Source organism: Caloenas nicobarica, chromosome 11 (assembly GCF_036013445.1).
Source record: "Caloenas nicobarica isolate bCalNic1 chromosome 11, bCalNic1.hap1, whole genome shotgun sequence".
In the NCBI taxonomy this organism is placed as follows: Eukaryota; Metazoa; Chordata; class Aves; order Columbiformes; family Columbidae; genus Caloenas; species Caloenas nicobarica.
Window position 1 is genome coordinate 20,965,316 of NC_088255.1, and position 23,684 is coordinate 20,988,999.

Here is a 23,684-nt window from a genome sequence, read left to right on the forward strand (position 1 = left end):
TCGGCCACAGCCACCCCAGCCCACCTACCTTCTCGCCCTCGGGGCCCGGCATGCCACGGTCACCCTGCAGTGAAGCAGAGGAAGGTGTCAGCAGCCTTCCTCCCTCCACACCACACTGTCCCACCTCACGTGCTGCCCCAGAGCCCTTTGGGGCCCAGCCCCAAATCCCATCTGAGACCACCAGGCTCTGACAGTGACCCCCAGGCACAGCCACCATAACCCCAACGTCACTGTCCCACTCCGGTGCTGTCTCACCTTCTCGCCCGTCTCTCCCAGCTCGCCTGGAGCCCCACGGTCCCCCTGGTGCAGAAGAAAGATGGGGTCGGGGCGGCAGGACCCACAGGGGATGCCGTGGGTCCCAACACAGCACCCAGACCCCTTTTCCCCCCACCGAAGGCAAGAGCATCCCTTCGGTCACCACTCACCTTCCTGCCCTGCTCGCCCGGCGGTCCCCGAGGGCCCTGCAAAGAATGGAGAAGATGTCACCTCCAGCATGGCCACACAAATCATAGAATAGCTTGGGTTGGAAGGGACCTTCAAAGCTCATTTAGTCCAACCCCCTGCCATGAGCAGGGACATTTTCAACTATCAGAGCAGGAGCCCTCCGGGTGCTGTTGGGGCTCAGCTCCACGGCAAGGCCGACTCCTGCCCACCTTGCCAACTCTCCAGAAACTCACCCGGTCTCCTGGGTCCCCTGGGCGGCCAGGTGGCCCTGGGAAACCTTCTTCACTGTCGCCCTGGGGATTAGGAAAGGTGACAGCTGAGTCTGTGAGATGGGGATGCCAATGAGATGGAGATGGACATCATGGCTGGAGAGCAGCGTGGGGTCCAGCGCCAGCACCGAGCATCCCCACCGCCCTCTTACCTTGTCTCCCTTCAGGCCAGGGGGTCCAGCAGGCCCCCGGGGTCCAGGGTCCCCAGGCAGACCCTGCAAGAGAGCACAGCTCAGCCCTGGGGACACAGCTCAGCCCTGGGGACACATGGCTGCTGCGGCCCCACTGCCCCCTACTGTCCCCACTCTTCCCATCCCCAGACTCACCGGGGCGCCGGGGTCCCCTCGCGGCGCTGCCCCATCCACAAGTCCGGGGGGGCCCTGCAGAGACAGGGGTCACCTCTGTGTGATGGCCCCAGGGGGCTCAGTCCTGTCCAGCACCCTCGAGGGGGCTGCAGTGCCCTCGGGCACCCACGGGACCTCCGTCCAGGAGGGCAGGGGATGCAAGGAAATGTAGAGCAACTCACCCTCTCCCCTCGGTCACCCTTCTCCCCCTGCAAGGGCAAAAAAAACCAGGTGAGGGCAGGGTTGGGGTCTTTCCATGACCTCTTGAATGGGGAGGAGGAACATGCTGGGTACAGCCCACTGTCAGTGGCATCAGGGCACACGGATGTGCCTCCTTGCACCCTGCCCAGCACCAGCTCACGCACATGAATGTGCATGTGGGTACAGCTGGGGCTGGCACAGCTGGGGGGAGCACAGCCCATGAGAGGGACCAGGAGGAGTGCTGGCTGTCATAGAATCATAGAATCATGGAACAGTTTGAGTTGCAAGGGACCTTCCCAGCTCCCCAGTGCCCCCCCTGCCATGAGCAGGGACATCTGCACCAGCTCAGGTTGCTCAGAGCCCCGTCCAGCCTGGCCTGGGATGTCTCCAGGGATGGTTCAGCCACCACCTCTCTGGCCAACCTGGGCCAGGCTCTCACCACCCTCAGGGCCAACAATTTCTTCCTCATGTCCAGCCTGAATCTCCCTTCCTTTAGTTTAAAACCATGACCCCTTGTCCTATCCTCCCATCTGTCTGTCCATACATCCCCCCAGCTGTCCCCATGCAGCACCCAGAGGGACATACCTTCACAAACTCTCCCGGAGGTCCTGGTGGCCCCATAGGTCCCAGCGGACCAGGGGGCCCTGGATCACCAAAGGGTCCCCGAGGACCGGAGCTGCCAGGGGGCCCAGGGCTACCCTGGGTGACAGAGATGCTCCATTAGCTGGGGGGACAGCACGGGCTGGGGGTGCTGTCAGGGACCCCTTGGCACCACCACCCCCACACCTACCGGTGTGCCTGGCTCCCCTTTCCGACCCGGCAGCCCCTGTCCTCCATCCACGATCACCCTGGGCTCTCCCTGAATGATGATAAGGAGGAAAAATCAGTGTCTCCATGTTGTGTCCCCACCACAGGACAGGGGCCACAGTGTCACTGTGAGACTTGGCAGGGAGATGGGATGACCCCGAGGTCACCCAGACACTGAGCGCCAGGAGGTGCCTGGGGCCGAGATGTGCCCACCAGGGTCTCCCCTGCTTCCCAGGGACCCCCCAGGCAGCCCTGTGCCCGTTACCTACCGGCTCACCCTTCTCCCCCTTCGGGCCAGAAAGCCCCGTCGGCCCCCGTGGCCCCTGGAAAGGAAAGAGGTGAATGAGGGGAGGGCGCAGAGAGAGGAGTGGAGCTGGTGAGGGAGGGGGCCATACTCACAGGATCACCTCGGGGGCCAGGGGCACCCTGGGTGCCCTAAAAAACAACAGGTCAGGAGGTGAATGTGTGTCCCAGCCAGGCAGGGGAGTGGGGATGGGGTGGGATGAGGATGGGGATGAGGATGGGGGTGAGGATGGGGGTGAGGATGGGGGTGAGGATGGGGGTGAGGATGGGGGTGAGGATGGGGGTGAGGATGGGGGTGAGGATGGGGATGGGAGCGCCAGCCAAGGCAGGGCTAGACAGTCCCTGCCCAGTACACTTGGCCTGGGACACACACCAAGGGGACAGCAGTGACCCTGCCAGCTATGGAGGACCCCCCGGCACAAAGCAGGGGCAGGCAGAGTCTGGCTGAGGGAGCAGGCAGGGCAGGCAGGCGATGGGAAGAGCCCACCCATGCAGCAGCAAACCCAGGGGGACACCCTCACTCACCGGCTGGCCAGGGGATCCAGGATTCCCAGGGCGTCCGGGGCTTCCAGGTGTTCCATCGGCTCCGGGGAATCCCTGAGGGAGAGAGGAGCATCGTGCCAGCACCTGTTGCACCCCGGCACTGCCAGACCCCGCAGTGCTCCAGGAGAGCTGATTCTGGGGGTCCAGAGAACAGCACAGGCTGGACTGCGGTTTCCCCAGGGGATCCTCCATCCAGCCTGGGTGAGGAGGAGAGAGGGACAAGGAGCAGCAAGAAGTCCCTGTGTGGCAATGTCCCTGTGCCCAGGAATCCTGCACTGTGTGGGTGCAGTGACTGGGGGTACTCACCCTATCCCCCTTCTTTCCCAGCTGCCCAACACTTTCTCCTGGCAGCCCCCGTGGCCCCGCAGGTCCCGGGGGGCCAGGTAGCCCATGGCGGCCCTGGAGGGACAGCAGAGGGGACAGGCTGGTGGCGGGTTGTGGCCAATGCATGTTCCCCATCCGCCCTGCAACAAGGGCTGGACAGGTCCCTGCCCCACAGCCACCTGGCAGCAGGACAAGGGGACAAGGATCTGACTCCCCCAGCCCTCCCATCAGGACATTACCGGCTCGCCGGGGGGGCCTGGCTGCCCCACACGTCCCTGTGGTCCCTGCAGAGACAAAGGCAGAGCTGAGCATCACCCGTAGGCTGGCATCAGCAGGGGTCGAGGGGACGCAGCCCTCCCTGAGAGCCACCAGCTTGTGGGGGGGACACCCAAACACTCACCACCTCACCACGGTCCCCCTTCTCGCCCTGCAAGGGGACAGAGGGAAGGGGTTAGGGGCTGTGCCCCCCTGCTCAATTCCCCACTGTGCTGCTGCCCTTGGCAAGCTGGGGGGGCCCTGATCAATCAGAGAATCATTTTGATTGAAAAAGATCCTCAAGATCATCGAGTCCAACTGTTAACCCACCCCTGGCACTGCCCCATGTACCTGAGAACCTCATCTCTGCATCTGTCCAAGCCCTCCAGGGATGGTGACTCCACCGCTGCCCTGGGCAGCCTGTTCCAATGCCCCACAGCCCTTTGGGGAAGAAATTGTTCCCCAGATCCAACCTCAACCTCCCCTGGCGCAACTTGAGGTTATTTCCTCTCATCCTGGCGCTTGTTCCTGGGGAGCAGAGCCCGACCCCCCCTGGCTCCAAGCTCCTTTCGGGCAGTTCAGAGATCAGAAGGTCTCCCCTCAGCTCCTGTTCTCCAGCTGAACCCCCAGCTCCCTCAGCCGCTCCCATCACACTTGTGCTCCAGCCCCTTCCCCAGCTCCGTTGCCCTTCAGCCCTCGCACAACACAACTCAAGCAATGCTGAGCCCCTGTGGCACAGCATGGCATGGGGACGCTCACCTTGGGGCACTGCATGGTGCAGGGCTTTGGCTTCGGCTCCAGCTCCGGCTGGCAAGACAAGGGAAGCCCATGTGAACCTGAGGGTAGGAGGAGAAGACCCTGGCCACCGCAGGGCTGCTCCCTCTCCCCAGCTCCCGAGTCCCCGTCCCCTTACCCGGGTGGAGATGATGGTGCAGAGATCATCAGTGAGCTCTCCCTCGGCACTGCCACCGCCATAGATGTACCGCGGGTCCTCGCCAGTCACCATGCGCCGGAGCTGCTCCCGGTCCGCCCCCTCCAAACCCACCGCCAGCACCCGGACCCCTGAGCCGAGAGCACCCTCAGCACCCTGTGGAACTCCCCACACGCCCTCCTGGGACGCCCAAGGCATCCTCACCCCCAGCCTTGATGTCCCTGGCCGCCGCAATGGCATCATCCCCGGAGGGGCCGTCAGCCAGGACCACCAGCACAGCTGGCACGCTGGGCCGGCGCCCCGCGCCTGGACTCAGCAGGTAGGTCCTGGCGAAGGTGATGGCAGCACCTGGGGAGGGAGAAGGAGGAGGGGGATGACCATGGGGTCCCCCCAGCCGCTGCCCCGGCTCCCCGCGCAGCCCCTCACCGATGGCGTTGCCGCTGGGCTCCTCGTAGCGCACGGTGCGGATCCGCTCCAGCACGGCGGGCAGGTCGCTGGAACGGTTGAGGAGCAGCCAGGGCAGGCTGCGGTAGCTGTACGTGGCCAGAGCCACCTGCCAGGGTGCAAGGGGACACAGAAACACAGGATGGTTGGGGTTGGAAGGGACCTCTGGAGATCATCCAGTCCAAACACCCGCTAACACAGGGTCACCAGAGCAGATCACACAGGATCACGTCCAGGTGGGTTTGAACATCTCCAGAGAAAGAGACTCCACAACCTCCCTGGGCAGCCTGGTCCAGGGCTCTGGCACCCCCAAAGTAGTTTCTCCTCATATTCAGATGGAACCTCCTATGCTTCAGCCTATGCCCATTTCCCCTCGCCCTCCGCCTCATCATTCGGCACCACTGAGGACTCTGGTCCATCCTCTTGACACCCACCCCTGAGATATTTATCAGCATAAATAAGATCCCTCTCAGTTTCTCTTCTCCAGGCTGAACAGCCCCAGCTCTCTCAGTCTCTCCTTATAAGAAAGATGCTCCAGACCCCTCAGCATCTTTGTAGCTCTATGGTGGGCACCACTGTCCGCCCGCAGCCCCCAGACCCCCACCGCCACAGCAGCACCTACCTGGGTGCCCTCGGGGCCCAGGCGCCCCAAGGCAGACACGGTGTTGGAGAGGAGGGTGCGGGTGGCGTCAGCGCTGGGGGAGCTGTCACGGGTGCCATGCACCAGGAAGACGATGTCACCGCGAGCGTCCCTGCAGACTGTGGATACGGGGAAGGGGTGAAGCCACCAGCAGAGCAGGGACAGTCGCAGCCTGTCCCCCCGTGTGGCCTTGCCGTACCCGTGCGCTCGCTGACGGAGGTCTCGGCGCCCGGCGTGGTCCCCAGGAGCGGGCGCAGCGTGAAGGCGTAGCGCTGGCCCAGGCGCAGCCCGGTGACCTGCTGGGAGCTGGCAGCGCCGGGAAGCGTCCGGCCCGTCTCCCCACCAGCTGCCACCCAGGGGACAGAGTCAGGGGGGTCACTGAGCCCCCACGGGGACACTGCCCCCCACCCCAGGGCTGTGCCCCTGCCTCACCTGCCGGGGGGGTCCAGGAGAGGATGTAGCTGGAGGCACCAGGGATGGGGGTCCAGGTGAGGGTCACCGAGTCTCTCCGCACATCCGTCACCTGCAGGTTGGTGACGGGGCCAGGGGCAGCTGCCACGGAGGAGGAAGAAAGAGTGTCCAGGCCCCATGGGGCAGCCCCCACCCACTCCTGGCCCCACACCTGTTACCTTCCACTATAGATTCATTTTGGTTGGAAGAGATCCTCAAGGTCACTGAGTCCAACCATTAACCCACCCCTGGCACTGCCCGATGTCCCTGAGAACCTCATCTCTCATCTGTTCAACCCCTCCAGGGATGGTGACCCCACCACTGCCCTGGGCAGCCTGTTCCAATGCCCGACAGCCCCAACCCGAGGCTGGGACAGCCCATCCCCAGGTGCTTCCTGCCCAGTCCCCGGGTGCCCCCCTCTGGGCTCTAGCCCTGTGCCAGGGGTCCGATGTCCTCTTGGCCCCACACAGCCCCTTACCAGTGACAGCGGTGACAGTGGCCGGCTCGCTCTCCCGGCCACCGGCCAGGCTGGTGATGCTGATGTGGTAGCGCTGGCCGGGCTCCAGCCCTCCCAGGTCATAGGAGCTGGCGGTGGCCGGGAGCTGCTGGCTGCGCAGGGGCCCCCCTGCCCGTGGGGAGAAAGGGGTGAGGGGGTGCAGGGGTGATGGCGGGGTGCAGGGGGAATGGCAGGGTGCTGGGGTGCCGACCGACCATGCTCACCCTCAGCCAGGCGCCAGAGCAGGCGGTACCCGGAGCTGCCGGCCACTGGCACCCAGGCCAGGAGCAGGCGATGATCCGAGGCCTCTGTCACCTGGAAGCCACTGACAGGGGACACTGGGGCTACCCCCGCTGCAGGGCAGACGGACAGGCATTAGTGGTGCCCATTGCCACCCCAAGGTGCTGCACCCCACCCCAGCACTCACGGGTGGTGACGACGATGGAGACGGGGTTGCCCTCCCGGTTGCCGATGAGCGCTGTCACCTTCACGGTGTAGGTGACGCCACCCTCCAGGTCAGGGATGTCGAAGGAGCTGGTGTGGCCAGGAACCCGCCGACTGCTCTCCGGGCCCCCTGCCAAGGACCACAGCATCACCTGCCTGCCCCGCTGTCCCCACAACCCCTCCCCATCCCCATCCCACGGTACCGTCCCTGCGGCTCCACACCACGCGGTAGGCAGTGGCTCCCGGCACGCCGACCCAGGTGACACGGGCAACATTGCTCCTGGATGCCTGCACCTCCAGCTGGGACACTGTCCCCACCTGCTCAGGCACTGTGACACCAAGAGGAGCACTGTCACCCAGGTCCGGGGCAAGTGGCACCATCTGGGACCAGCGGGTGAGGGGACACCTCACCTATCCGCGCTGTGGTGGTGACGGGGCTGCCCTCACGGCCATCCGCGATGGCTGAGACACCGACGGTGTAGACGCCAGCACGCAGCCCCTCGATGGTGAAGGCTGTGGGGTCAGCGGGGACGACGCGGGATTGCTCCAGACCTAGGAGAGACAGCTGGGCTGGGAAAGGGCTCCGGCACCACCACCGCGGCATCCTGCGGCCCCCACACTCACCATCGCTGCCTCGCCACGTCAGCCGGTAGCCCCCGGCGCCCGGCAGCCCTCGCCAGGTGACCCGCAGCTGGCTGGGACCGGCCTCCGTCACTCGCAGCTCTGAGATGCTGCCCACCGCCGGGTACTCTGCAGCACCCCATGGCACCAGGGCGTCACCTCAGGGTGCCCAGAGGGGCCCACGGCTGCCCTGGTGCCCCGAGGGCTTGTAGGGGCACAAAATACATTCCAGGGGGGAGGACAACACAACACTGGGACTCCTGATGCCAAACCCGGACAGCGACTTACTGAGGCGGATGGTGACTGTGGCAGCACTGCCCTCCCGGCCGCCTGCCAGCGCCGAGACACGTGCCAGGTAGGTGACACCCTCCCGGAGGTCACCCAGCTCCAGCCCCGTCTGGCTGCCCGGGACGCGCCTCGTCCTCTCTGTGCCGTCTGCCGGGAGAGGGACCCTCAGCACCGGGTTGGGGTCCTCCGGATGCCACCCGCGTCCCTGCCCGCAGCCTCACCCTGGGTGTTGCGCACCACGACTTTGTACTCGGTGGCACCGGGGACGCCGGTCCAGCCCAGCCGCACCCGCCTGCCCGCCTCCTCCGTGAGCCGCAGGTCCGACACAGGGCCCACGGACACCTCCACGCCTGCAAAGGGACATGGTGACACATGGTCAGACCACACAGCCTCGATGGCACAGCCCCTGTCCTCACCCCAAGCTGGGACTGGAGAGCAAGGGGTCTCACAGACACGGGCATCCCCAGCCTGAGCAATGCCACATGGGACATCCCTCCGTCTCAACAGCTTAGAATCATAGAACCATTCTGGTTGGAAAAGACCCTCAGAGGATCGAGTCCAACCATATCCCACCCCCGGCACTGCCCCATGTCCCTGAGAACCTCATGTCCGTCTGTCCAACCCCTCCAGGGATGGGGACTCCAGCACTGCCCTGGGCAGCCTGTTCCAATGCCCCACAGCCCTTTGGGGAAGAAATTGTTCCCCACATCCAACCTCAACCTCCCCTGGTGCAACTTGAGGCCGTTTCCTCTGGTCCTGGCGCTTGTTCCTGGGGAGCAGAGCCCGACCCCCCCCTGGCTCCAGGCTCCTTTCAGGCAGGTCAGAGATCAGAAGGTCTCCCCTCAGCTCCTGTTCTCCAGCTGAACCCCCCAGGTCCCTCAGCCTCTCTTCATGGCAGCTTGGGAGAGTTGGGGAGAACCCAGGGGACCCGTGGTGGTCTCTCACCTGTCTGGAAGGTGGTGACAGGGGTGGCCACCTCCCTGCCATCGTAGAGCGTGTAGAGGGTGATGCGGTACTCGGTACCCGGCTGCAGCCCCATCAGCTGGTAGGTGTTGGTGCTGCTGGGGAGCGACACTGTCCTGGGGGGCTCTGGTCCTGCGGGGAGGGGAGGGTCACTGCCGGCAGCTGGCACGAAGGATTTGTGAGGGGACTGGGAGTACCGAGCCCACCTGTGGCTCTCTTCCACTCCAGACGGTAGCCACGGGCATCATGGGCACCTGTCCAGAGCACCTGGATGGACGTGGGGCCCAGGATGTTGGTTTGCAGCATCTGCTCTGCACTCGCCTCTGCAAGAGGAACCCTGTGGGCCAGGCTGCCCCGTGCTGCTTTGCCACTGGTCACCCACCCACAGCGTCCCCTGCACACGGCGGGGTGAGGAGCATCACCGTGGTGTGTGGCCATGGGGACCGGTCCCCACCCCAGCCTGTGGCAGAGCCACCAAGTACCCACCACTCACCTGTCCTCTGCCTCACGGTGGCTGTGGGCCCCTCCAGCTGCCCAAAGAGCGGGGCCACTGTCACCACATAGTCGGTGTTGGGCTGCAGCCCCCCCAGTGCATGCGATGTCCGCCTGGCATCCAGGTCCACTCTGTGCCTGTCCTGCCCTGCGAGAGCCACCACAGTCATCCCTTGCGGGGTCTGGAAGGTGGATGCCACCACCACTCCTCCTGTCCCCTCTTCCCTAGGGCCACCAGAAGGGACACAAGGTAAAATACTGGCCCAGGTTGGCCAGAGAGGTGGTGGCTGAACCATCCCTGGAGACATCCCAGGCCAGGCTGGACGGGGCTCTGAGCAACCTGAGCTGGTGCAGATGTCCCTGCTCGTGGCAGGGGTGGGACTAGGGGAGCTTGGCAGGTCCTTTCCAACCCAAACCATCCTGTGATTCTGTGATAAACTTTGAAGTGGGCACTTACCTGTGAGGGTGGCCCAGGAGAGCCGGTAGCCAGTGGCACTGCTGACGGGCTGCCAGGCCAGCAGCAAGCTCTGTGCAGAGACGTTGTGGACGGCCAAGTGCTGCACGCCCACCAGGCGCCCTGTGGGGACAGATGTCTGTCTTGTCCCCCCTGTGGAAGCAGGGCAGGGGGCAGCGGGAACCACCTCTGCTTATAGACCCGCTGGGTGGAAGCCCCTGCGCCCCCGGGTGCCACTGAACCCTGCTACGAGGTCACCGAGCACAGCCCGGGCGGCTCCTTCAAAGCACCCCGGTTCCAGCAAACCGGAGCCTGAACACCTTCCTCTTAATGCCTTAAATACCTTCTGTGGGTTAATTCTGCCTGGGGCAGCTGAAGGAATTGGTTTGCCAAAATTCGAGGCTTGCAAAGATGTTGCCCTGGGGCCCCCATCCTGCTCCAGCCTGGCGATGCTTTCCACCACCCTCCTCCCTGGCGGAAACCATTACTTTCCTCTTAAAGAGTGCAGGGCTTAAACTTATTAAAAAAAAACCCCAACAAACTTGCATTTTTTCAGTCGACATTCTTACGTCACGTGAGGAAAGCTCCAGTGGAAACATTCCCAGAAGGCTGGGAAGGAGCTCCGGGGCACAGAGTGCTGCATCCCCCGGGAGCACATTTTGGGGCTCAGAGCATCACCTCGCAGCTGTGCTCACCTACAGCCTGGTCCCAGCTCCCCCCCAGGCAGCTCACAGGGGCACAGTGACTGCAGGGTTGTCCCCATGCTGGGAACTCACCCCTGTCCCTGGCTGAGCCCTGGGCCAGGCGCGGTGCTTACGTGTCCGGGCGGTGAGGGTGGCGGGGACGGCGGGGACAGCGGGCGGCGCGTGGCGGGGTCGGAGCGTCACCACGTACTCGGTGTCGGGGCGCAGGTTGGTGAGCGTGGCCGACTGTGTGCTGGCCCCCAGGCTCTTCTCCTCCTCCTGGGCTGCTCCTGGAGGGGTGCAGGTGGGATCAGGGGGTCACAGCACACCCCCAGCCCAGCAGGGAAGGGGTGCCGTGGGAGGGCACTCTGCCCCAGGGACACCAGGCAGTGCCAGGGGTGGGGAGTGCTGGGAGAGGCTGGGATGGCAGCCAGAGCAGGGGCACCCATGGGAGCACCCAGGGCCAGGGAGGGGCTGCCAGGTGCGTGGCTCCAGCCCAGCGCCCAGCTGGGACGGGAGGTCTGCCACCCGCTCCCCACGTGCAGCGACTGCGGGGGCACGCACACGCCTGCGCTCACAGCCCCGGGTAGGGGCACATGTGGGGCTCCCCAGCCGTTGCACACACCCACGTGCACACTTCAAGCCCTGCACACCGAAGCCTCCAGGTACAAGAACACACACGCCAGCTCTACGCCTCTGTGTGCACACCCGTGCCCCACAGCCTGCGCACGAGCACCAGTTGCTGTGGTGAAGGCAGGCGTGCACACACCTGCGCTGCTCTCAGGATGCACCCCCTGCATCACCCCATGCATGCACTCCCCGTGCATGCAGCTCCTGCATCACCCCATGCATGCACTCCCCGTGCATGCAGCTCCTGCATCACCCCATGCATGCACTCCCCGTGCATGCAGCTCCTGCATCACCCCATGCATGCACCTCCTGCACCACCCCATGCATGCAGCCCTCCCGTGCGTGCCCCCCACCGTGCAACTCCCTGCCATGTCCTCATGTCCTGCCCAGCCCACGGGGCTCTGCAGAAGCAGGCAGGACTGTCCCATCGCAGGGACTGTCCCCTCGCAGGGACTGTCCCCTCACCTTGTACGGCGTAGCTGAGGCTGTAGCCCTGGGGGGGCTCAGGGCCGGGCTGCCAGGCCAGACGCAGGAAGGTTGGTCCAGTCTCCACCACACGGAAATCCAGCACGGAGCCGGCATGGCTCTCTGGGGACACAGGGAGCCAGGGTGGGCACCCAGCGCCTGCCCCTGTGTCCCCATCCCCATGGGCGCAGACACTCACGGGTGCGCGCTCGGCTGGATACCGACTCGCCGATGCTGTTGGCGTACTGGGCGGTGACAGTGACCATGTACTCCGTCCCTGCGCGCAGCCCCCGCAGCACAGCGCTGGTTTCCCGTGGCCCCAGGCTCACCTGGGCAGGGACAGTGTCACCCCCCTGCCATTCCCAGGCCATGCAATGGGTGGTCAGAGCCCCTGGGAAGTCGGAGCAGGCAGGTGGGCGCGCTCACCTCCTGCCTCTCTGCCACGACCGGCTGCCCCAGCCCTGTCAGCGGCACATGCTGCACCCGGTAGCTGGTGACGGGGCCGCTGGCCGCCGTCCAGCGGATCCGCAGCTGGTCGAGGCCCCGCTCCAGGATCTCCAGGTTGGAGGGGCCGGCGTGGCTCAGCCCATCTGCCAGGGAGCACAGAGTTCATCAGCTCCGGGGTGTGTGGGGTGGCAGGGAGAGCTTGCCAGGGTGGCACAGCCATGTGCCCAGCAGAACAGGATGACCAGGAGGGTGTTTTGGGGAGGATGGGTGCTGAGCGTGCACCCACAGGAGCACAGCCCGGCACCCAGCACCACTGGGACCCATACCCCGCAGGGAGGAAGGTGGGTGCTCATACCTGGGAGGCGCAGGGTTCCCCCGACGCTTGTGCACACCCTACGTGTCATCAGTGGCACCAGCGTCCCCAGCAGCTTGAAGTCACCGACGTAGAAGAAGAAGGCTTCGGTGGGCGTCGAGGCCACGCGCACCAGCTCCTTGTGGTCAGCGTTCTTGACCCCTAGCAAGGATGGAGATGATGAGTGAGGAGGCAGGGACCCCGGTGGGATACCCCCCACCCAGTGCCAAAGCCTTGCTCACCCACGGCAAAGACCTTGACGCCCTGGTTCTTCAGCTTTGCTGCTGGTCCCTCAGCATCATCCTGGGACTTGCCATCCGTGATGAGGATGCAGACCTGCAGGGCCAGGCACAAGCCATAAGACCCAGCCTGTGACACACTGCATCACCCATCTGGGTGTCCCCAAGGCCACGACCCTGAACATACCTGGGGGACCCCAGGCCGAAGCTGCGTGGGGCCAAAGAAGTTGTCAGCAACGTAGCGGAAGCCGGCACCAGTCCGCGTGTTGCCGCCTTTGTAGCTCAGCTGCTGGATGGCCCTCCTGACGCTCATGCCGTCGGTGTGCTGGGAGAAGGGGAACTCCACCCTGAGGGGCACGGGTGGATGTGTCACCCCCCGGCCCCGCCGTCCCACTGCCCCACACGGCCCCTCCCCGGGGCTCACCGTGGCTCGTCGCTGTACTGCGCCACGGCAAAGCGCACCGCCTTCTCACCCACCACCTGCACGAAGGGCCCCACTAGGTCGTCCATGAAGGTGCGGATAGCGCGAAAGTTGTTCCTTCCAATGCTGGATGAGCCGTCCACCAGGAAGGCGATGTCGGCCTCCAGCACGTCCTCGCACACCCCTGTGAGGCAGTGACAGCACTCAGGGCACGGACTGGCACCATGGCACGGTGGTGCTGGGCTCCTCTGGCCCCCCTGCCACAGCCACCCGGTGCTCAGCACCCACCTTGATTCCTCTTCTGCGCCGCAGCGGCTGGGGGCCCCAGGAGTGTGGGGAGCACGGCGAGGAGCAGGAGTTGGCTGCTCATCATGGGAGCCTGCAGGAGAGGACGCTGCCACTGCCACCTCACAGCAGCCCCACACCTCTGGGGACAGCGGTGACAGAGCAGCAGGGCCCAGGAGGATCCCAGCACCACGCTGTGCCCAGATGCCTGATCACCTCGGGAGGGAAAAGTGCCAGTGCCTCCCCGGGCACCGCTGCTGGCACCCACAGCGGGGCAGGGAGGCAGCGGGGCTGCGCCCGGCCGCGTTGCCTCATGTCCCAGAGACACAGCCAGCAGCACCCAGTGCCTGCCTGGCACGCCAGGTCACCAAAAAGCACCGGGTGGGCAGCGGGTGGCCTGCGTCCTGCCAGGTGGGAGCCGTGCCGGCAGCTGTCCCATGGCACGGCGCAGGCTGGTGACGGTGCCGGGTGCAGGAGGGCACGGTCTTGTGCGTGTCCCACGCCAGCCAGTACCTGGCCCCGCTCCAGCGCTCCCCGTTCAGCCTGACCAGGCCTGGCCCGCAGCCCCGCTCGCTGCCCGACACCCCGGGGAGCCGTGTCCCGGCCGGGGGGAGGCTGGAGCGCCAGCTGCGGGGTGTGCGCGGGCTCTGCCTGCACAAGCCCTGCCCGCTGCCTCCTGCCTGCCTGCCCGCACCCCAGCTCCTCCTGCCCACCGCTCCCCCTGCCCGCAGGGGCTCCCCGCCACCCCGGTGGCAAAAGTGGGGTGCTCTAGGGCGGGCGGGGAGCCGGGGTGGATGAGCCCTGCCCGCCAGCCCCCCCACATCCCACCGCTTCCCACGCACACAGTTGCAGGGGGAGGCACACGGCCCGACACCGCTGTGATGGCCACGCCGGGTCCCGGCCCGGCTGAACCCCGGGGGGGTACGAAACCCGGGCGGGACGAGCCCGGCAGCCGCGGCGGCGTGGGAGGGCGAATGTCCAGCGGTGCCCGCGGGGGAACTCCCGCTCCTGCCCCGCAGCCCCGGCAGCGGGACCCCCGGCACAGCCCCCCCGCCGCAGCACTCACCCGCCGCCCCCGCGGGGCCGCTCCGTGCCGCTCCGTGCCGTGCCGAGCCGGGCTGGGCGCAGGCGGTGCCGGCGCGGAGCGGCCCCCGGCGCTCCCGCCCCTTTATTGAGGGCGGCCCGGAGCGCGGTGCCGGGGCGGGGGGGGAGCGGGAGCCCGCCCCCTAAAAAAGAGCTTTTCCCACCCCGGGGAGAGGAGGAAAGCGACTTTTCGGGCTGTTCCCCCCCCGCGCAAAGTGCCACCTCTGGCTCTCCCGTCGGCTGCATCCCGGGGGAGGCTGGAGGGCTCCGGGATGGGGTTGGGGCGGAGGGGGGTTGGTTCCCCGGGAAGGGTTTCTGTGGGCTCGATGTGGGGCTCAGCAGGCCCCAGGGAGGCTCAGGACACTTTTCCCTTCAGCATCTCCATCCTCCATGTCCCGGGAATGTGGTGAGCAGCTCTGGGACCTGCCAGCCAGGAGCCAGCCACACACCTCCATCCATCCATCCATCCATCCATCCATCCATCCATCCATCCATCCATCCCAGGGGAAGGAGTCCTCAGGTCACTGCCTGGGCCTGGGCAGAGCTGCCACGGGGACCCAGGTCCCTGGCCCATCCAGGTTAGAGCCTGGCTCTGAGCACCAGCCCTGGAAAGGATGATGGTGCAGGGCTGCCCCCCTCAGCGCAGCTCCCACGGGGCTGTGGGATAGCCAGGCCTCCACCAGCACCTTTTCTGCACCCACAGCTCATAGGACCCATCACATGGGACCAGAGCACCCACAGCTGAAGTACGGGGACTGGTGTCCTCCCACCCTGCTCCAGACACCACCTCTCAGCCGCTGCCAGAGCAGACTGGTGGCCAAGACCCACTCCACAGCTGGAGAAAAGCACTGGAAATCCACTAGCGGTGTGACTGAGATTGGTGGGAGGAGGCAAAAGGGAGACGATGCCCAGCAACGTGGACATAGACCCTGCACTGCCCTGGTCTCACTCCCTGCCCACCCAGCAGCTGGTGGGACTGTCCCCTGGGGCTCCTTTTTGGCCAACTAACCCTCAGGGTGCCCATGTGCCCCAGTGCACCCCATGGGATCACACTGCACCCCTACCCTCCCCGCTGGTGCCTGTGCTTACCTAGGGCTGACCCGGCTCATGGCCCCAGCATGTGGCATCTCATCTCTGTCCCCTTTATCACCCGCATCCCCCAGTCCCCAGCATCCCGCGTACCTGTGCCCTCCTGGCCGTCCACCCTGGGGCTCCTCTGCGGTTCCTGGTGGCGCAGTGGGCAGGTCCGGGGGCATCTTCCTGCGGGTAGTGACAGGAGCGATGGGGGGGTCCCCGGGGCCCAGGGCCACCTCACAGCTGGGGGCCCAGGGCAGGGCCACCTGCCACCGAGCAAAGATGCTCCAGGGCTGGCTGCAGGCAACTTTCCCAGGCACACACTGTTCCCAAACAGGGGAGGAGCGGTGATGCCCCCACTCTTCTTAAAGGCGCAGCAAGCAGTGCATCCCCTCCTCTTCATTAGCCTTCCTCTCGTTGGGCCCCAGCCCTGGCCCCCAAACCTGGCCAGCTGGCTCCAAAGTTCACCGTGACCACGAGTTTCCCCCTGCTCACCCTGGCAATGTGGGTCTGGCCATGGGTCCAGCATCCCCAGGTCAGGACTGTCCTCAGACCCTCCTCCCGCCAGAGCTCTTGCTTAATGAAGGCAGGGCGGCCTGCCCTAATTAGACGAGGGGCTTCGTTAAACAGAGAGAGCAGAAGGGTCTGCCAAGGGCTCTGCAGCTGGCCCTGGGCCCGGAGCTGGTGGAGCAGCCCCACGGCGCAGTGCCGGCAGCAGGGCACGGGCGGCCGGGGCTTGCCCTGGCTAAGGGAGCAGTGCCCGGTGGGCAGCGCAGGCAGAGGCAGCGGGCAGAGATGCTTTGCAGCTGTGCAGAGGGCTCTGTCTGCTGCCCCAGCCCGCAGGAACACGGCAAGCACCGGTGTGGGGGTGTCCCCAAACTCCGCTCCCCACCCTGGCAGCTCAGGAGCATCTGGACCATCTCGCCAGCAGCATCCCCTTGGTGCTGGCACAGGAGGCGGGCACACAGGGATGCTGGGTCATAGAACCATAAAACCACTTTGGTTGGAAGAGACCCTCAAGATCATCGAGTCCCACCATAAACTCTGGGTTTGGGTCCCCAAAACAGAACACCTCCCCTTCCGTGGTGTTTCCCAGCTGCCCCCCCGACTGCATACCAGGGCTGGGGAAGGAATCCGCGGCCCCGGGCGCGGGATGGTGCTGCTCGGCGCAGGGAGAGTACCAGGTGCGAGTGACTCACGCAGCCGCCCTGCGCCGCTGCACGCCCGTCCCTCCGGGAACAGACCAAAAATCCCTCGGCCCTTTCCCAAGCCTGGCGGGCCGGCAGCCAGGCCACCAGTCCTTATTTCCACAGCCCGGCTCGGGGTTCCCCATCTCCCATCTGGCCTGGCCTCAAATCACGGTGACTCCTCTCCACTAACACTGATCAAAGCTTGCAGAGGCACAGGGCAGCTCCAGGGCTGCTGGAAGGGAGCTCCCAAATTTGGGGGTTTTTGGGTGGAGGGGAGCAGCAGGGGGCTGGCAGCAGGGTGGGCGAGAGGAGGAGGAGCTGGCCGGAGGGGGAACCTTGCCTGCCGGGGGGGCCAGCTGGGACACACTCCAGGAATGTCACCCAGCACCAACCGCTGTTGGCTCCCTGCCACAGCACCCAGAGCCCTGTCACTGTCACCAGCCTGCTCAGGGAGAGCGCTGGAGGGCCGGCGTCATCCTCATGGCCTGACCTCAGACACCACCATGTCACCCCCCAGGGCTCCCTAGCAAGCCCAGGGCAGAGGACTGGTCACCCCTTACCTGCTGGTGACCTGCCCTGGGCCTCTGGGGTGGGATTCAGCTGTGCCAGCCCTCCAGCTGTGCCAGCCCTCCAGCTGTGCCAGCCCTCCAGCTGTGCCTCGCAAGGAGAACGGGCAGCAGATCCCCAGCTCTTCCATGCTGAAAGGGACATCTGCCAGCACCCCCCATCCTGCTGCTGCCCAAAGCCACGTCCCTGCAGGAAAAGGAAGAAAAACGCCATGTCAGGGTGAAACTGTGACCGGTGAGCTGCCCTCTCAGCCCAGCAGCTCTGGGAATGACCAAAGCAAGGTGGATGCCCAGGGCAGTGATGGAGTCACCATCCCTGGAGGGGTCAAACAGACACAGATATGAGGTTCTCAGGGCCATGGGTTAGTGCCAGGGTTGGGTTAACGGTTGGACTCAATGATCTTGAGGGTTTCTTCCAACCAAAATGACTCTGTGATTCTATGTTCCCAGCTGCAAGGAGCACAGTGGGGGCAGGAGCAGCAGCGGGGAGGCTCCGGTGGTGAAGGATGATGGAGACAAGTGGTCCCGCTGCAGCCAGGCTTGGGGTCGGGCTGAGCCTGCTGTGCCCCCCACCAGGGCTCCCCACGGGGGGGTGTGTGCCTCGGCTCCCCCCACAGCCAATGTGGAGGGATGAGAAGATTTTCCTGCCCGTAAACTGTTGTGTCTGGAGGCTGCTGCCGGCATGGCCACGCACCAGCATCTCACGAAGCTGCGCTGGGTTGTGGCCAGGCCCTGCCGTCCACAGACAGGGCTCAGGGAGGGAACGGTGACACCGCGGGGATGTCACCTCCCCTTGGCCGAGTCAGGCAGCCTTGGTCAGCCCGACCATGGAGGCCAGGCTGGCCCTGGGGACAGCGAGGGAGGGGACAGCCTGGCCCTGTCAGGGCTGTGCCAAAGGCCAGCGGCACTTTGCAACGGCATGGGGCCAGCGTGCCAGAAAGGGAGGGCGACAGTGGGGACAATGGCAGCGGGATGAGGAGCCAGCAGCACTGCATGGGGCTTGAGAGTCCCTAGTTAACAAGCAACCTTCATTAGCTGCATCCTGTGGCTGGGCTTCTGACGACGCTGGGGATGCCCAGAGGGGCTGCATCACAGCTGGGGTGGCTGGTGGGGACACAGGGGCTGAAGTGTCCCTGGAGGTGACAGGCTGCACAGTGCACAGTGACCACCCGTGCAGCCTGGCTCATCCTGCAGGAATCTGGTTTCTTAACTCCTTGAGGCACAGGCTGCTCCCAGCCCTGCAGCTCCCACCCACAGCAGGGACAAGGCTCTGTACAATAAGCCTGGCTTAGCCCTGAGGATGGGGATGTGGGAGAGGGTGGAAAGGCAGGGATGAGGTGCAGCAAAGCTCCCCCAGCACCTTTTCATGAGGCCAGCACTGCCTTTCCCCGTGCTGACAGCGCTGCAGGGTGCACGTCCCAGAGATCTCCCAGCACATGCTACCATGGAAGGGAAACTCCTGTCTCTTCACAAGGGCAGACAAATTCCCTGCCCCGGGGACACCGTGGACTGAGGCACTCCAGGGTTTGCAGGCAGAGACAGGCAGTGCCCGGGGCTCGGGATGCACCCAGGGACCCATCGGGGTGTGAGAGCCAGGGCTGGCAGAGCAGAGGGAGCCGATTCCTCTCCGATGGCGGCAGGAAGGAGAAGATGAAGGAAAAGCCGAGCAAGTGCCGACAGCTCACGGCACACATGCGCTCAGGGCATGTGTGGGCTGGGGCCGCGGTGAACGGAGCGTGATGAGACACGCCGGGTGGCTGAGCCAGCCCGTGCCCGCCTGCACCCAGCGCCTGCACCCATGGGTGCCGCCCAGCCCCGCGAGGGTCCCCGGGGACCAGCATGGCTGGCAGTGGATGCAGAGGTGAAAGGTGGCATTCCTACTGCCGTGTCCCCTGGGAGAGCCGCTCAGGGCAAGGCCAGGTCACCGGGGCTTCCTTGCAGTGCTGGGGGAGGCAAGATCATCTTACCTGTGAACACCAACATGCCACGGCTCTGGCTGCCTTGAGCTGCCACCAGCATCCCTCCGGGAAGCTGTTGCAGGGACATGGGGTGCTGGGGGGGCTGCCACGGGGCCAGGGGCTTCTCCTGCCCTCATGCAGCACCTGCTGCTCTGCACCAAACCCGGCTGCCAGGGGCAGGGCGGGAGGAATGCTGCGGCTTCAGGGAACCGGGGGGACACGCAGGAGCCCAGCACTGCTCCCGGGGACCTCGCAGGAGCACTCACCAGCACCGTGGGCAGGATGGTCCTGCTGCTCTCTGCTTCGAATTGGACTGACCCAGGGGCATCTGCAGGGGCCCAGGACACTGAGCCCAACCCCGCGGAGCCGGGGCACTTGCCGGCAGCACCACAGCCCTTGTCACATGCAGGGACAAGCTGCCCACCAGCTCCAAAACCCCGCAGCACCCCTGCACCCATCAGAGGGAACCAACACCGGGGAGCTGCGGCTGCCCCGTCCCTCCTCCTCCAACCCCAGAGCAGCCGGTGCAGGGGGACAAGGCACCCGGGGCCACCCTCCCTGCGCACAGGGGCTGCTCTGCTGCCCCACACTGAGCTTTTCTCCTCCCAGGGCTGGGAAATGGTGGCTCCCCAGGGCCACGGGGCCAGCTGGGGGCTAACCCGGCCATGGGAGCCATCCCAAGAGATGGAAATAACGAGTCACTAATGGCTTGTGCACAAGCCCTCCTGCTGCTGCATCACGGGCAGAGGCGCCGGCAGCGCGGGCAGAGCAGCGCCCGGCCCGTGCTCACCAGAGAACGGGGACAGGGACCCGCTCCCCAGCTGCACAGCAGCAGTTTGCGCAGCTGCCCCTTCCTCGCTCCCCGTTCGGCCGATCCCGCTCTCACTGCCCTACTTTGGCATCTGGGATGCAGCTCAGGCTGCTGGGAGGACGGGCAGTTGCTCAACACTTCCTCTCCGCCTTTATTAAAGTGTTTCACAATCTGCACCAACACCCCCTAAAAAACTACCTGCAGGCTCCGTATAAATTTCTGGCAGGGCTCATGAAAGAGCCCCCGTCCCGCTCCTCACGGGGCTTGGCTGCTCCTTGCGCAAGGGGCATCTGCTGGAGCTGTGGGAGCATCGCCCGCAGCCGCGGGTCTGTGCTCCGCCGGGGAGGGGACGGCACAGCTCGCACCCAGGCGCAGCCGGGACAGGCAGGGCCAGGGAAAGGGGCACATACTGGGGTACACCAGCTACCCGCGCTGAAACATAGACTCATAGAACAGTTTGGGTTGAAGGGCCCTCCCCAGCTCCCCCAGTGCCCCCCTGCCATGAGCAGGGACATCTGCACCAGCTCAGGTTGCTCAGAGCCCCGTCCAGCCTGGCCTGGGATGTCTCCAGGGATGGTTCAGCCACCACCTCTCTGGCCAACCTGGGACAGGCTCTCACCACCCTCAGGGGCAACAATTTCTTCCTCATGTCCGGCCTGAATCTCCCTCCTTTAGTTTAAAACTGTCACTCCTTATCCTGTTGTAACAGGCCCTGCTGCTAAAAATCTGCGGGATCTCCAGCAGCTGTAGGATGCTGCCCTGAGTGTTCCACGCAGCAGCCACAGTCCATGGGAAGGATGATAAAGGTTTGGCCATCAGGCTGCTGGGGGTGGCGAGGAAGCCGAGGGGAGCCGGTGCCCAGGGGACCGAGGCTGCAGGAGGGGCTGGGATCATTCCTACCCGTGGGGCAGCACGGGGGTGCGGGGGGGACCGCGCTCCGGAGGGGTTTGTGCAGTTTGCGAGACCAGACTTGTCCTCGTGCTCTCCCCCGCGAGGCTGTGCCATCGCTCCTTCAGCTCTTTGGCCGGCTGCCCGACTCCAGAAGAAAAGAATAAAAAGGATGAAGCACCCACCCTGCCCCGTCGGGTGAATCGCTGTCTGTCACCATGGGAACTCCTCCCGCCCGCCCCAGACCCCCCCCCGGGATGACTTCATCTCTCCATCGGGCAGACGGGGTGGCACGGGATGGGTGGCCGCGGACATCTCACGCGAGGACGTCTGCAGGATGCTGCAGAGCTCCGGGGGGCTGAGCAGCCCCGCTGAGGGTCCCGCAGAGCGCGGGGGCTCAGTGTGCACATCTCCAGAGGAACAAGGACAAGGGGCACGCAGCTCTTTGCAGAAAACACGTCCGCATCACCTCTGCACCCTCCCTGAGAAGGGAGGAACGCAGGGTCCTGTCTCTGGCCCCCCATCAAATTTGGGAGTCACCAGCCGGGGACCCCTCTGTCCTCGGGAAAGCCAGGGCAAGGTCACCTGTGAGTCACCGCCGTGCGTGCGAGGCAGAAACAGGAGATGCTCATGTTCCCATGTCATAGGGGCTCCTGCCAAGCGCTGCACATCTGGAACAGCTGTAAACAAAGCAGGGGAAGCCACAGCAGAGAGCAGCCGGGGGCAGCGGGGACCTCCGGCCTCGCAGCAGCTGCGCTGGAGGGGGGAAAGGGTGGAAATAAATGCAGAATCGCCACGTGAAGCCCAGAACCAGGGCTGGAGCGCATTCAACCTGCCGCCTCTCCCTGGAAGCCCCTGTGCACACCAGGGCATCCTCGGTGAGCGGAGGACACGAGAGGCTCCAGCCCCACTTGCCGTGTCCACAGGCAATTATCGCTTCACCGATCCCGACCTGGAAATCACACCCTCCGAGTTCCATCTGTAGCACCGTGTCTGTTTCTCAGTTGCTACAAGTGCTACTCAAGAGTGATGCACTCTCAATGGAGAGATCATGGAATTTGGTGAATATGAAACTGTACAATGCTAAACCGTACCCAAGAAGCTCAGAATGCAGCTTTCTGAAGCTGAATATACACCAAATCCTAAATCTCAAAGCAAAACAACTCTAACTCCTTAGATTAAACAGTCAAATAACGAAGAAAGAATGCCCCTGTCAAAGAGTCAGCTCACTCTTTCCTAAGTATAACAAATACGAGCGAAGCAGCACGTTCCTGTTACAGCTTTGTCCAAGTTACACGGAAAGTAGAAAATAATGGACAGGACTGGAGCTGTTTTACAAAACACACTGCACATCTGAGCCGCCATGTGCCAAGGGCAGCGCACATGGAGTGGTTTCATTCTGCATATTGCACCAAGCATCAGGACCCACGTTCACAGCAAAAATCAAAAAGTTCAGCATCCTACTGCAGGCTCTTGGCAATGCTAGGAAGAGCACTCGGATACTCAGGCTCCTGTTTCAATATCTTAATTACATAATTAGCCTCGCTCCAATCGGTCACGTAGCATTTGATCCGGCTTCCTTCGCTGTCCTCATGCTGTCTGTGCTCTGCGGTTCTCACGCCAAGGCAGCGTATGGAGCCTTAAATACCCCCAGAGCGCAGCGAAGGCTCCGCGATGCACGGCGTGATGCCAAGCAGGAGCGGCGTCTCCAGAGCTGGGTGATCCAGCACATCTGGTGGGTGATCCAGCACCAGCACTTCTCCCATCGACACCTTTTTGTACTGAAAAACCCTCCTGCTCTGAAGACGAGAGCTGGGACCTCCCCAGGCTCACACCCCAGCCTAGTGCTGGGCCAAGAGCTTCATTTTTCATTCCTGGACAGGTGAGGAACACGGGCAGATCCTCCTCCAGGCACCACATGCTTCTAGTTGGTTTTCAGGGCTTCCCCAGCAATGGGCTCCAGGGGCAGCAAAGCCAAACCTCAGCCCAGCAGCCCCACTAAAAACCTCAGAGAAAGAAAAATGTGTAAAGGGGAAGAGCTGGAAAAAAGAGACTTGCATGCAAAAGTGAGAACCACGGGTCCTCTTTGGATGGCGTGTGGGGTAAAGCAGCTTTTAATGAGGGTGTTCAGGGCTCAGACTCACCCCCTTCCAGACGCGCCACGGAAGAAAGAGCTGAGACAATGAGCACAGGCGGTGCCGCCGTGTCCGCGCAGCCTCGTGTCCCGCGGCAGCCGGGATGGTTGTGGCTGGCGGTCAGGCCTGGATGGGCCCTTTGTCCCCGGCTTTTCCACGCAATGAAGCTTTAGATGAGCCATTTCCTTTTCCAAATAGGAAAGTGGGATTTCTGGATAGGCATCCCGGTGCTGCTGCTCTCTGTTCCTCTCCCCTGGTTTCCGAAGCCCCCGTGGTGCACAGAGGGTGAGGTGAAGCATGGGGCAAACCTGTGAGTCTGCCGAACGCCAGGTCCCACCGGCACCCCAAAAATCCTGCGGCTCTGCCGGGTGACACTTTGGCACAGGGGAAACCCAGCGCTCCTCTGAGCAAACCACACGGCATCGGGGCCAGCCGGGGGAACAGATCCCTGGTCACGGACACATCGATGCGTGGTGTGGGGAGCGGGTAAATAGTCTGTAAGGATTTAAAAACCTGGTGATTTCTATGCTGGGCTGGGACCTCTGCAAGGGCACCAGCTCGAGCCAACCCTGCTGCTGTACTACTACATGAAATTATTTATTTCTACAAACTTCGACACCTAAAAGCTTGCATTGAGACACCTGGGATCCAGACACTGGAGTGAGCTGACACCAGGCCCCTGGAGGGGTCGTAAGCAGGTTGAGATGCAGAATAGTGAAATTTTGAAATCCCAGCCAAGCAATG

General features: G+C 64.2%; 1 protein-coding gene across 6 annotated transcripts in view; it reads right to left on the minus strand.

Moving 5' to 3' along the window:
• COL7A1 (collagen type VII alpha 1 chain) overlaps positions 1–14,361 on the minus strand; it is a 32,852-nt gene extending 18,491 nt beyond the window's left edge. For all 6 annotated transcript variants that reach the window (XR_010606788.1, XM_065642376.1, XM_065642375.1 and 3 more), the window contains exons 1-44: positions 14,302–14,361; positions 13,239–13,329; positions 12,954–13,134; positions 12,717–12,876; positions 12,533–12,626; positions 12,294–12,452; positions 11,918–12,081; positions 11,691–11,820; positions 11,492–11,614; positions 10,531–10,686; positions 9,717–9,836; positions 9,261–9,407; positions 8,974–9,090; positions 8,750–8,899; positions 8,026–8,154; positions 7,805–7,951; positions 7,520–7,645; positions 7,307–7,447; positions 7,099–7,224; positions 6,879–7,025; positions 6,676–6,804; positions 6,434–6,580; positions 5,938–6,057; positions 5,705–5,851; positions 5,488–5,624; positions 4,848–4,974; positions 4,626–4,769; positions 4,404–4,552; positions 4,250–4,297; positions 3,636–3,662; positions 3,475–3,519; positions 3,218–3,310; positions 2,894–2,965; positions 2,465–2,500; positions 2,335–2,388; positions 2,049–2,117; positions 1,844–1,957; positions 1,240–1,266; positions 1,040–1,093; positions 866–928; positions 678–737; positions 426–461; positions 256–300; positions 29–64 (exon numbers count right to left, since the gene is read on the minus strand). Coding sequence is in view for 5 of the 6 variants with exons in the window: in XM_065642376.1 (XP_065498448.1) it covers positions 29–64; positions 256–300; positions 426–461; positions 678–737; positions 866–928; positions 1,040–1,093; positions 1,240–1,266; positions 1,844–1,957; positions 2,049–2,117; positions 2,335–2,388; positions 2,465–2,500; positions 2,894–2,965; positions 3,218–3,310; positions 3,475–3,519; positions 3,636–3,662; positions 4,250–4,297; positions 4,404–4,552; positions 4,626–4,769; positions 4,848–4,974; positions 5,488–5,624; positions 5,705–5,851; positions 5,938–6,057; positions 6,434–6,580; positions 6,676–6,804; positions 6,879–7,025; positions 7,099–7,224; positions 7,307–7,447; positions 7,520–7,645; positions 7,805–7,951; positions 8,026–8,154; positions 8,750–8,899; positions 8,974–9,090; positions 9,261–9,407; positions 9,717–9,836; positions 10,531–10,686; positions 11,492–11,614; positions 11,691–11,820; positions 11,918–12,081; positions 12,294–12,452; positions 12,533–12,626; positions 12,717–12,876; positions 12,954–13,134; positions 13,239–13,323 (4,581 nt within the window). In the remaining variant the exon portion in view is untranslated. The remainder of the gene's footprint in view (positions 1–28; positions 65–255; positions 301–425; positions 462–677; positions 738–865; positions 929–1,039; positions 1,094–1,239; positions 1,267–1,843; positions 1,958–2,048; positions 2,118–2,334; positions 2,389–2,464; positions 2,501–2,893; positions 2,966–3,217; positions 3,311–3,474; positions 3,520–3,635; positions 3,663–4,249; positions 4,298–4,403; positions 4,553–4,625; positions 4,770–4,847; positions 4,975–5,487; positions 5,625–5,704; positions 5,852–5,937; positions 6,058–6,433; positions 6,581–6,675; positions 6,805–6,878; positions 7,026–7,098; positions 7,225–7,306; positions 7,448–7,519; positions 7,646–7,804; positions 7,952–8,025; positions 8,155–8,749; positions 8,900–8,973; positions 9,091–9,260; positions 9,408–9,716; positions 9,837–10,530; positions 10,687–11,491; positions 11,615–11,690; positions 11,821–11,917; positions 12,082–12,293; positions 12,453–12,532; positions 12,627–12,716; positions 12,877–12,953; positions 13,135–13,238; positions 13,330–14,301) is intronic.
• Positions 14,362–23,684: the final 9,323 nt, after the last annotated feature.